The sequence below is a fragment of the Rhipicephalus sanguineus genome, chromosome 3 (assembly GCF_013339695.2).
Source record: "Rhipicephalus sanguineus isolate Rsan-2018 chromosome 3, BIME_Rsan_1.4, whole genome shotgun sequence".
In the NCBI taxonomy this organism is placed as follows: Eukaryota; Metazoa; Arthropoda; class Arachnida; order Ixodida; family Ixodidae; genus Rhipicephalus; species Rhipicephalus sanguineus.
Genome location: NC_051178.1, coordinates 170,294,949 through 170,308,367, shown reverse-complemented (window position 1 = coordinate 170,308,367; position 13,419 = coordinate 170,294,949). Strand labels below are relative to the sequence as shown.

The window sequence follows — 13,419 nt, the reverse complement described above, 5'->3', positions numbered from 1 at the left end:
CCTCGCATTCACTTATCAATGGGCAGCCCCGCGGAACAAAGATTACGTACGGAGGAGCGGGGTACAACTGGCGACGCGCATCTTTCACTTGTGTTCCTACGCGCAGATCTTTCTTCTTCCGCCGTAGCGCACATATAGGCACGGATACATACACAGAAGCACATCATGAAAGGTCTCGCCGAGGAACTGTTTTCACCCTCTCCCAACCTTCCGACGTCAATGTCGACGTCGCTGGCTCTGGGCCTGCTTAAAGAAGGCCGGCGGCACGCTAAAGAAGTTCCTCCCTTTTTAGTTGGTGTAACCGGCGAGCGAGACACGGACGCCGCAGCGCCGATGTAGCAGCATGCGGAGCTGCAGTCTCTAAATGTCTCGGAAGAGGGACCTCCGAGGCCCGTGACAGGTATACAGTATGGAAAAACGAAGAAACGAACAAAAAGAAAAGGAACGAAATCAGAGCTCGATCCTGAGGGCGCGCGAAGCTCTTTGATCCGCGCCGGGATGCCGCGGGACACTTAGAAGAAAAAATTGCAGAAGACAATAAGGGGCGGGGGGGGGTCTGATTCGAGTCCTTCCTCTTACAAACTGCCGCGCGGAGCAGCTATTGGTTCCGTAGTGTCTCTCGAAGCGCTCTTCTTCTCGCTCTTCCGCAACGAACGTCGCTTCATTGTGCGGCAGCGGCAACGCGGTTAAAGAGGCGATCGCCCCTCTCTGCCCACGGCCGCGTCGACAGTCGCCGAAGAGCAGCGCCAGAGCGGCGGCCCGATTGCTGTCCTTTTTTTTTTTTCTTTTTCGTCAGCTTCGGGCAAACCGCGCTAGCAGGGAGAAAAGCCGCTCTTTGTCCGCGAATGCAATTTGTCTTCGCCGGCGCGCAAACGCGGGGGCTCGGCGGTAAACCCGCTTGAAACAATGAGAGCGACACATCGGTGGGAAAAAAAAAATAATAAAAAATGAGGATGGAGACGGTGGAGGGTGTAGAAACGCTGTTCCGCGAAACTCGCCCAACCTAACCCTACCGCTCCTACCTAATTCCCCTTATTCCCCCCCACGTACGTATATATACTGAAGCCTGCGCGCGGTTCATTCCCTAAACGCGGCGGTCGATGGTTGCGGACATCAAAGCGGCTGTCGCCGTTGGAGCTCCGACAATGCGCTAGCAAATGAGTTGCGAATGCCGGCCGTAATAATGCACTCTATTCGTTAACCTTCCCTTCAATCTTCTTTGCTAGGACGCGAGCGTCAGCCTGTACTATACAAAACGCATGAGACGGATTGGTATACCGTCTCTCTCTTTCATCAATTATTGGAACCCAAGCGTTCCTATAATTGATGAATTAAAGGCTCGAACAGGATGAAAATGCGAAGCTGCCTCTTTAAAGCCGGTCTTCGCATTCTATCACTGTACTTCCCTATAGTGATTTTTCTCATTTTTTCGTTGCGACAGCAACTGTGCAGACACACTGCACGCGAATTTCCACATGTCGCCGCCATGTCGCGAATTAACATTCAGTGCGATCAGAAGGGAATGTGCGGCCCGCTGCACTGTAGTCTGGGGGTTTGCGGCGGGATTCCAGTAGAGACGTACGAGCCGAGAAGGATGTTGACTCGATGCGCACGCCGTCCTTCCATGAGCCCGATGCTCGAGGTCATAGGTATACTGAACAGCGCGTGTGTGTCCAGCCACTGAGACGAAAGGGCGGCGGGATATAGTGTGCAGCAAGCAACCCCGACCAAACAAAAGAGTTACTGCGTTATTATTTTTTTCCCCCGAGAAGCACACAGCGCATGGACACGCATTACGAATGCTCTTGCAGAGTGCTCACCTTTGCAAGTACCCGGCAGTGCTTCAGTGCTCCGGCTCGGGATCATTCATGCCACCTGCAGAGAAAGAGAGAAGGTACAAAAACTGAGTCAAACACGTCATAAAAACAATTAACTGTTCACATACTACGTAATGTCATCGAGAAAAAAGAATGTTCCAGGTTCGCCATCATGGCAACGAGCCGCGCCGGCTAACACTCCGAAGGTCACACTCACACGTATATGTACCCAAAAAATGTCGGCGGGGGAACGGCCACCGTCGTAGAACAATTGGTAATGCCCCACACACGTATTGCGCAGGTCGTGAGTTTGTGATGCACCGGCGGTAGGTTGTTTTAAGGCCGAACCATATAGAGCATTTTTGCCGGCGTTTTCCTGGCGTTTCGTACGCCGGCGTCCCTCGACGTCGACCCTACCAATGACGGTGGCCGAAACGTCCACCTCTGGACGGTCCAGACATCACGGGCGGCAGCGTCGACGCCGGAAGCAGTTCGATGGACGCAGAACCAATCAGCGTGCGGCTGGCAACGACTTCCGCTACGTAACGGCGTCGTTGCTGCTGCCAAAATGGCTGCCGCCCACCTCGAATCTTATAAGTCGTCGCCGTGCGCTGTGTGGCCCTTAAAGGGGCCCTGCAACACTTTTCGAGCATGCTCAAAAAGCGCTGCCGATCGGTAGTCGAGGCTCCCGAGAACACGCCAGCCAAATATTATAGCGATGCGCACGGCCTGGAATTTACAATAAATTCTCAAAGTCAGCTGAAAATCGCTCCCTCTTCTCTCGACAAATGATGTATTAGTCCGCAAAATATGACGCGATTGTCCGCAGTTCCACCATTGGCTGATGTTATAATCACGATAACACCCTCATTATTACTTTCGTTGTTAATTTGAGTTCAATAAGTAGATAATATGTACGTTTATATTATGTTATCGCGTTAAAAACACCGAACAAACATTAATATTAGCACTTCCGGTCTCACCGACAGCTCGCCTGCTCGTAGTTGCGTGGTTCCGTTTTCTTCGCCATGCGCAGTGCCGAAAACGTGAATATTTCTGTGCTTTTGACCATCGCCGGTTGCCGTTGAGAGTGGCAGCCGTTCGAGTGTTGCCTCGTCAGCTGAGAACTGCATCGTCGGCACGTTCTCACGACCGACCGAGGCACGGGCGCAGCGTGTCTCCGATAACAATGCTGGCGTCCGGTAATGGCGGCGCTTCGGGGTCGTCTGCCAGTGCCGTCTTACGAGGCGGTGTATCGGAGTATGGGCCGAAACCGATCTCAGCTGTCATTCGTTCCAAACGAGCGCGCACGTTTGCTTCCATGGTTGGCAGAGCGATGAAAACACTACGGCGTTCGAGGTGCACACCCAACATTACCAAACCGACGCGCAGTTTTCAAGCACGCGCGATACACAGCGCGATCGACTCCGCTCGACGAGAACGACGCAAGCCGACCGGAAGTGGCGGCACAGACCACGTGGTTGCGCCGAGACGCCAGAGAGAAAAAAATGAAAAAAATGCCGCCGGCGCTGACGTCGCCTCCTCGCACCTCCGCCCTCCCTCCCTCCCCTCACGCCGCGCGCAGCTTTCCGCGCGCTCGCTGCGTTGAGTTGAGAGAGAAAGCTGCGGAACGTGATCTCTATAATTTGGTAACACCACTTAGACTTGACGGATTCGAAAAATATTTGCGGCATATGGCTCGTGAAGAGTCATACGTCAATAATGGGACTATTCCAATATAACAAATAAAGGTGTTGCAGGGCCCCTTTAAGTGCTCAACTGATGCTTGTATTTGACTAAGCTTGTTCCCTAGAAGCTTCGAGAGCAAAGCGCTCGTGATATCTTTGAACTCTTTCCGAGAGCCGTTCATCGGTAGGCTTAGCAGGAATGAGTGTATTGGTCGAATACGTGGCCTCAAAGATGTGCAGCAGCTTCAAGCTCCGAAGCCATATATTACGAGTTCGTGGTTCTTCTCAATGCTAATAGCTATAGCGCTACAAGTCAAATAAAAAAAATAGACTTTTCAGCGGCACTGTGACTCGTTTTTTGCACCTCAGAACTGCAAGAGACATAAAAGCTATAATCAGGAATATATCTTGTTGGTCCACTGACGGAAACTGTACACTGCTTTATGAGGTGTCAGGTTCATTCCCTCTGGTCCCACTGTGCGACGCTGAGTTAACGCTCCTCATATGGTTTGCCGCCCTCTCTGACGGCGTTGATGCGACGACGCCGAGGGACGCAACGTTAGAAAACGCCGGCCAAAATGCTCTACGGTTCGGCCTTTAAATGCGAATGCATTTCTTAGTCGGGCTATGCCAGGCGTCCGGCGTTGTCCGCGGCGCCCTCTCCCATAGCAACAGCTGCGGGCGCGCGCGCTTATCCTCGCCCCTAGCAACCGGAGCATGTGGTGCGAGAGAGTGTAGGAGAGGGTAGGTACAGTGCTTCGCCGCTCCTTCTCTCGCCGTTCGCTCTCTCTCCTCCCTGCGCCCCACTCTCCCGTCCACTCGCGCCTCACTCTCGACCGTTCGCTGGCTGGGCGCCTCTCAAGGCGATGGCAGAAGTCGGTGAAGGCGAATGTCTGACGGCAACGGTACCCTCTCTCGGCGCAAGAAATGCATTCGCATTTCCTCACGATTTCCTTCGGGGAGGGAGGGGGGGGGGGGCATTTTTTTTTCGTCCATCTGCGCTTACAGCTACACTTGATTAGGAACCACAAATAACGCCCCTAAGTCCTCCTTGGTTTTATCATCTGGCTGTTTCGTATGGTGGTATCAAATATCATTATAATTGCTTTGTTCCTCACGTAATTCAATGGTGAGGCAGAGAAGCGCGCAGTGGTTGGCACGAATCAGCCTCCCGAAAAATCAGGGGGCCTAGTTATACCAGTACACTGGTTGTCACTCATTGCCTCCTCCTTACCATACGCAGACTTTGCGCCCAAGATGCAACGAAAAAGAAAAAAAGGGGGCCAGGGGGAGAGGGGGGTGAGTAGGTGCGTTGCAGGACCGAAAAGATAAACGCTGCATCGGCGGCAAAGGGAGGTACCCAACACCATGAACACAGACCGAGCCAAGAACAGGAGCGTCTACGCAAAAAAAGAAAGGAAAAAACTCCGCGCTTGTTTTTGATAAACGATGAAAATAACTTTCACCTTGCGTCGTACTTAGGATGACTCACTAGCGGCCTCGTCCTTGTTTATCTCAGCGTCAGTTCGTAGCCCAGAGAATTCACTAATCTGACAATATCACGACAAATTAACATGTCTGAAACGATGTTCCATTATAGGAAATCTAACAACCGTTATAGAAAATCAACCGGTAGGGAATCAGTTCTTTTTTTTCGCCTTTTCTTTCTAACGATAGACATTCGATCCGCACTTAGAAACACTTTTACGCGAGTTAGGAACACCCAAGATTACTCGTACACCTCGTAATACCGCGGGCAAGATTGGTAGAACCCTGTAAAGAAAACAGAATCGAGTATCGGGGCAAAACAACGAGAATTTTTTTTCTTTCGTTCACATGCTTACGCAGAAGGAGGCGGAGGGAAATCAATATAGGGGAGGCCTGTCCCGGAAAGGGAACGGCAGCAGAGACAGAGAAGGCGCACGGGGGCACTCCCTGGGCAATATTATACCCCGCGCATTATACAATATCGGAGGGCAGCAGCGTGACGCAGTGCGAGTGAAATAAGCGGCTTAGCGTCAAACCCAACCAGACGTGACAAATTTATGCAAGGACACGACGTGTACCACCAGTATATATACTTACGGTGCTACCGTTTCTTTCTTCCCCATCGTGTACAGGTTAATATAGACTGACGAGGCTCGGTTATAATCTGCACTTAACTACACGTCAACTCACACGCATAGTGAAGTTTCTCTTCTAGGAGAACCTACCCTTGTCCCTTGAACACACCCTATGTACTCGTTTAAAGAAATAGTATGAACAGCAGAAGTAGTATAAGCCCGAGGAGGTGACAGTGGCGTTCAAGTGTAGCGACACAAAAGAAAGAGAGAAAGAGAGAGGGAAAGAGACATTAAAATCTGACGTTACATTATGTCATAGCAAACGGCAAACAAGAAGAAACGGTTACCGGGTCTGTGCATTTACCTAAAGAAAGAAAAACGCCGCGCGCGCACTGCTTGCTTAATAAAGTCAAGTTGATTACTTTAGCGTCTGTACCATATTCGAAATTGACACTGACTTATAGGGGGTGCACGAGGTTATCCAAGATGGCGGACCGAAAGAATATATAGAACCGTCGACTGATCATCCGTGTCGTGGCACGGAGGCGCAGTCGACACCCTTCTCATCCTTCCCGCAGCACGCCGAGTATATTCTTACTTTTCAGACTTTATTCTCATCATCTCTGTCCGTTGTCTGATCCTGCGATGTTTGTTGAAGATGAAGAGAGTAATCGCAAAGATTTCCGCGCCTCTGATCTTGGCCGAGGAACTATACAGCACTGGTACGCTCTGCTCGGCGACCGATGTTGGAGACCGACCGACCAGTAGCGAACATTTTCAAACCTCTCTTTTATTAGGAAGAGAGCCATGTGTATCAACGAGGCTAGAATCACGTCATTGACCGCAAGGTGGGGGAAATGGATTACAAGAACGTTAATCGCGCCAGGAAAGCAAGGGAGGCAATTTTTACGTACCTGCAGTGATGATACATGTGCTTGAAACGTGGCGCCACGCAATGGTGTAACATTTCTCTACATGTCTATAAGCTCCACGAATAACGGTTACTTCATACTGATTATATAAGAAGGGGACAGCGCACAAAGGCAAACCAACCAAGCAACAAAGCAAAAAATGTAAACGGAGAAGTAAACGACACTAGCGTATTACAGCAAACATTATGCGGCGGAGCTTACGCAATATATTACGGTGAAGCACATTAGGAGGAAACTGTCGCGGGGCGTTATAGTACGCATTCATTAATTATACACGAGCCGTCTCTGGTCACAGCGCGAGAGGAATGACTAACTAATATCTTTACTGGAAACCACACATAGCAGTTTCTTGACGCTGTGCCCACTTGAGCCTTTTTCCCACCTACTTCGTGCGGGCCCGCGGCTTTCTACGCGTACCCAAATAATGAACGCGTTCACGTGCCGTCTCCGGTTACAGTACACGAAGGCATGTATGTCTAATAACTCTACCAGCGACTATTCAGATATATTCTTAAGGCAACAGTGTGGCCGGAAGGAAAATAAAACTAATTTGTTTCTTTCCTCTTTCCAGCTTAAAATTGAAATGCGTACACAACTGAGAGCATTAAAAACGGTACCTTAATGAGCGTCGTTCACTAACCGGACAATGCTTAATATCGCGCGTGCACTAAGCTGCATTTTTTTTTTCGTCCGGCCCAATATTTCTAATGATGATATAAACGACTGTTGTCCTGAATCCCTCAGCAGCGCACAAAAGGTAACAGCTAATAAATAATAACCGTTGGGGTTTACATCCTATGAAACCACGATATGATTATGAGAGACGCCGTAGTGGAGGGCTCCGGAAATTTCGACCGCCTGGGTTTTTTTTTTAACGTGCACCTAAATCTAAGCACACGGCCCTCTAGCATATTGCCTCCGTCGAAATGCGGCCACCGCGGCCGGGATTCGACCCTCGAGTGAGCAGTCGAGCACAACAACCCCCACCCCACCTCGGCGGGTGAACAGTAAGAGTTACTCCTTTAAGGTCAAGCCGCATGGGGAGTAACCACTGATCTCCTCACTGGTATTAAAGGAGTTAATCTCCGAAATGACTAGACTCCGCAGCATATTCACTCCTTTCTTTAGATTATAGAGTGCATGCGGATACCGCAATGAGCGTGGATGGGCGATATCTCGGACGTAGTAGTAGACGTGCTCTCGAATACCGTGGGCGGTGGCGTTCTCGAAACAGCGCAAGGGCGGAACCAGTCACTGTGATCGAGAAACGCACTTGGCGGAAGCGGCGCATGAAACGTATACCCCACCTGCAAACGTTACAACCTCAGTCCACCGTTCGTATGCCGCGTTTCCCTCCCACCTTTCTTTCTTTCTTTCTTTCTTTCTTTCTTTCTTTCTTTCTTTCTTTCTTTCTTTCTTTCTTTCTTTCTTTCTTTCTTTCTTTCTTTCTTTCTTTCTTTCTTTCTTTCTTTGTTTATCTTCACTTTGCCACCGGCAGCTTCAAACTAACAGCCACACGCAGTTACAACAACTCGAAAAGCTCAGGCGGCGGCGCCTGTGTTGTCAATGTCGCTGCGTGGGCGGCTCAGAACGGAACTGCCTGAGTAACGGTGCGCGGCTCGCTGCGTGGAAAAGGAGCGCCGCATATTTTATGCGAGCTCACGTCGCGAGACCGTGGGCTCGCACGAAAACGAGTCGCTGCGTGCGGCGGAAAGAGAGAAGAACAACGACCGCTTCATACGATGATCCCTTATATAGCGATGGCGCATGCGCAGAGGTGCATGAGCTCCTTCATTTGCACAAGTCTGGCCGCGACCTCGTCTTGCGATACGGCGGCTGCAAAACGCCAAATCAGAATCGTAATCTTAAAAATAACTGGTGAAGAAAATCACGGGACGAATGAATGAATGAATGAATGAATGAATGAATGAGAATGAATGAATGAATGAATGAATGAATGAATGAATGAATGAATGATGAATGAATGAATGAATGTTCAGGCGAAGAGCAGTCTTGCTGTCTTACGGGACACTAAAGGGAAATATTAAGCTGAGCTGTATCGAAAGATTACGCTTGCGTAGTAACTAATTCACCATTCCTGGCGAGCAAAGGGCATCTGTAAGCGAGAAAACGACAAAATTGAGAAATTGGAGTGGCGCCCTCTGTACGCCCTGTGGGTACCTCAATAAATGACGTCAGATCATCTGCTTTGATTACTCAACGATTTGCACACGAAAAGTGAATTACGTTTCTTCTGACAATAAGTAAACGCGTAGTATTTGCAGAGTTATTGCTACCTATTACGGCCGTGTAGCCCTCGGACGCCTGCTCATTCAAAGAAATGGGCGGCCGAGATGGTGCACGTCAAGTCCTCTATTCGGCGCGGGCGATTCAATTTGAGCAACGGCACCAGGGACTTTCGGCGGCTGTTTTCGATGAAAAAAAAAAAAAAAAAACAATCGTTTATCGGCGCGCATAAAGCGGTTACATACTCAAACTCAGGTAAAAAATCATTCGAACCAAACTTAATTAGTGTCCCTTTAAATAACGAATAGCAAAGCAGCAGCTAATATTAGTCATAATTTAACTAACATTAGCGAACGTGACGCGCTGATATTATACGAGCGGTTCAATACGGTAGTCTAATTCGCTCAGAAATTACCCGCACCCAACCTCGCAACAGGAAATAGGTGGAGGACACCCTCACGGAGAATATCACATCAGAAGCAAAGGCCGACAATGATGACACAGGAGCTACCAAGCAGACGAAAAATAAAAATAAAGCAAACCCGAAATGAAACTGCAAAACGTTTAGGAGCGCTCTATATATATATATGGCACGTTTTGCAATCGCACTCATTTTCCAAGTCAGCGCGCACGCATCATCCGTACATGCCGGCTTACGAGCGCGTGTCCATGTGCGTATGTAACCCACCGCTATATATTTCGAGGAATATTTCAAACTATAGTTATAATATACTGCAGCGTTGCGACGAGCCAGAACATCTGCTAGCCGGTCGTTGCTTGTTTAAGGCGTTCGCTGCAGGGCAGGGTTAGTGCAATATACATGCATGGTCACGGAAATGGTTCCAGCCGGTCGGTTAATATAGTCTCTGGGCCGCCATTAAAGCTGTCAAGGCAAGGTTAATAATGCAGTCCCACATGCGTCTGTCGCAACGGCAGCGAGCGGCATGTAGAAATACCAGTGGGCGTGCTAAGAAGAGGGATGCATCACGATAGCCGAGAAGCATGGCGGTTAGCGCGTAGCCACTGTGTCGTAGCACTAAGGACGCGGGGGAGTTAAGGAGAAAGATTAATAATAATAATAATAATTGTTGGTGTTTTACGTCCCGAAACCACGACATGATTATAAGCGACGCCGTAATGGAGGTCTCCGGAAATTTCGACACCCTGGGGTTCTTTCACGTGAACCTAAATCTAAGCACACGGGCGTCTATAGCATTTTGCCTCCATCGAAGTGCGGCCGCCGCGGCCGGAATTCGATCCCGCGGCCTTGGGATCATCAGTCGAGCACCAGAACCACTATAGGCCAACGCGACGGGTTAAGGAGGAAGTTTAATGACGTGAAATTTCTTCCACATAATTATTTTGTCTTTGCAAAAAAAAACTTGGTTGATCGAAGTGACTTCATCACAAATCCATATGTCTGGATGTAATCAGTACCGATACACCTTCCTATCTGATTCTGTCAACTTGATATCAACGACACTGCCGTTCAAATTTTACATGTGGAATGGATTTAGCGCGATACGACGAGGACACAGGTAAAGAAGGAACACGTTTTTCTTTTCTTTTTTTTTTTGCCGCATGCGGATCCAGCTACCAGAAAAATTATGGAAACTTATTTACATTCACAAAATAGGCCCTAGTTGTGTAAGCGTGTCTATATACCCCTGCATCACAGAGAAATTTGTTTCCTGAATACTTTTGTCACCTGATACAGCTTTTTCATGGTTAGTCGACCTTTAATATTTTGCATTTATCCTCAATTTGACGTCATCAGCGTGTGTTCACGTGGTTATAGGTTGTGCTTTGAAATATGTGTTTCTGTGCTAATAAAGTTAGCTTGTGAGAACAGTGCTGGTGTTTCGTGCCCCTTCTTCGCCTCTGTCCCTCGTTTTACCGCGCTGAATCCACTCGACATGTTTAGCAGAATCCAACTCGACCAAATGTCAGTTATTCCTGCGTTCAAATACAACCTTTTAAAGCACATTTGTATTGAACCCTTACTGAGAAATTTGAAAAATAAGCTGCTCACTAGGATATAGCCTAGTTTGACCTCTTTGAGTGGACAAGATCGACAGACAGACGGACAGTCGCTATTATACACATTTGCTTAACTTTCGCTGTTTCGGCACATCACTTCTTACAACGATTATCCGTAAATCCTTACGCCTGCTCTGTGCAAGAAGAACCATTACACAGTTTACCATCACAAAAGCACCATTATAACTTTCGATCAGCATTGGGCGACAGAGGCTTTTAAAACTACAATGACAAACTTCATTTTCTAGCACGACTTGAACCAGATCGTTTACCTCGAACTTATTGTAGTATAGTCTAAACACCTACGATATTCTACACAGAAACGACACAGGACAAACGATAAGAAGCATATAATATTACCTGCAATGACAGTTGCGTCGACATTACCGAGACCCTCCACCAATTTAATGAAGCGATTGCACCGCGTATGATGTACGGGCATATATTTCGAAGATCGTATTTTAAGTAAAAAGAAAAGAAAGAAAAGAAGAAAAGAAGCGGGTATAACATTTTCATCTGCGTAACGCGACAACGTATAACGTTATCGTTAAACGAACATAAGAGTGTACACTGCGGTCAAAATAAAACGGGCGCCACGCGTAAAAACGAATTCATCTCAGGAAATGAGCAAGACCGACCGACCAACCGCGGTACTCGAGACGGGAGCTGCCTGAGCGAGACGTCTGAATTATTACGCTTTATTTGCATATATACGAGCTTGGCAACCACAATTGGGACGAGCTCGAGAAAACCACGTGCTAAATTAGAAAAAGAAGAAAGAAAGAAATCTATACGGGCTTCGCCGCATTTGCGGAAAACCGCGCACGGCCAATTTCAATTACACGAGCACCGCGCGCGCGCCCAAAGAGTATACGTTTCGGTGAAATTCGGCACCCGTTCTTTCGGCGACATCATCAATTGGCGCGCAGTCGTCGCTCGGCGAAAGGACGTGCGCTCGTTCGCAATGTAAATTAACGCGTCGGTACAACGGCCCGTCATCCTTGATTAAACGCACGCGCGCGACAGCCCGACGTATATATAGTGATGCGAGAGCGCTATACGCCAGCTACACTGATATTGAAGCCACGGGAAGGGGGGGGGGGACGACGAAAAGGAAACACGACGAATATCTTTAGGTCTTTCACGATGTTTAGTAAAGCACCACATGGTTTTTTCGAGATCACAAACCAAGAAACTAGACAGACAGACAGATACCCTACCTCTTTCTCGCTCTCGCTCTGGTGAATTACTTGCGGCATTGACACCAGGGGCGTAGCCAAGGGGGGGGGGGGGGGTTCAACCCCCCCCTGAAATTTTCAATTTTGCTTGCGCATATATACACGAAAACATACAAACGCACGCACGAAGATACATGAAGTATGGTTGAACACCCCCCCCCCCCCCCCCCCCGAAAAAAATTTCTGGCTACGCCCCTGATTGACACAGAGGGAAACCAAAGTGTAAATTGAGTGGCGCTCGCTTTTGCGAACGCGTGGGGAAAAGCCCAGCAGCGCGGACTCTTACTGCACGAAACAGGTGAACGAATCAAAGAAAGAAAGAATGGAGAGAAAAAGAAAAGCTTGACGGTTCGTGCTGTGTCAAGACGCTCTGAGTGAGTCCTATGAAGACGTGTGAAAGGCGCTGTAAAAGTGTGACACGAATTTTGATGCGACGCAAATAAAACAGCCGCGAACTTCACAACCATCCTGTAAAAAAAAAAAGAAAGCCTCAACATCGTCCAGATTGCACAGCCAATGGAACATATACAAAACGTGTAACTAGAAAGCGGAATGAAAGGACGTATCAAAGCGACCAGATGGTTATAGGACCGAAGCGTACTGTAGCATAAAAAAAGCCCACAAGTTTCATATGACACTCGCACATGTTACCAAAGACAGGCCCGCGCATCAGCACTAAAGGGACGCTATTATATACCTCTGACAGTACGGCGAACCTTAAGGTTCCCTGAATCAAGTAAACACCTTTTCTCCTGGACTGAAGTATTCCTTGCTAAAAGGAGTTTTCCCGCTTACACACAGCACGGCGCCATCTGCCTTTTTATGTACTTTTAGTAAGCGCTTCGGAGAAGCCCATCGAGTTCCTGCTTTAACTAAAACTAACAAAACGTTTTTAAAGGAAACGTGCGTCTGGTTAAACCGCTTCACTGCTAGCAATAACCTCGCTTTTTGGAAGTACTAAGTTATAGAACACCATCGTCTTTTGAAAAGTTTGGTGTCGTTGAGTATATATGCGAAGGAGGCTACTCCTTTTAAGCAAGTAAACTATTATCCACATCTTAACTCTTCGACAAGGGGCCTACATCGAAAAAGGAGATACTACTGCTTTCTAGTGTCACACGCGATTGGCGCAGCCGGGGGGGGGGGGGCACACCGGGCCCGTGCCACCCCCCCCCCCCGCATTTTTTTGTATTTTGCTATGGCATACGTGGCAGCAGAAAGCACAGGACCGGGTTGATTGGCGGAACAAGGGAGAGGCCTTTGCCCTGCAGTGGGCGTAGACAGGCTGATGATGATGATGATGATGATGGCATACAGAACCCAAAATGACACTTGACCACATCTGCCTGCCCGGCCCCCACATCGAATCAAAAAGGTGCCCCCCCCCCCCCCCT

At 48.5% G+C, this 13,419-nt stretch overlaps 1 protein-coding gene across 1 annotated transcript in view; it reads right to left on the bottom strand.

Annotated features, from left to right (window-relative positions):
* Positions 1 to 1,820: 1,820 nt before the first annotated feature.
* Positions 1,821 to 13,419, bottom strand: part of LOC119386087 (uncharacterized) — a 119,217-nt gene continuing 107,618 nt past the window's right edge. Inside the window, exon 3 of the mRNA XM_037653435.1 lies at positions 1,821 to 1,875. Coding sequence (XP_037509363.1) covers positions 1,844 to 1,875 — 32 coding nt within the window. The 3' untranslated portion in view covers positions 1,821 to 1,843. The remainder of the gene's footprint in view (positions 1,876 to 13,419) is intronic.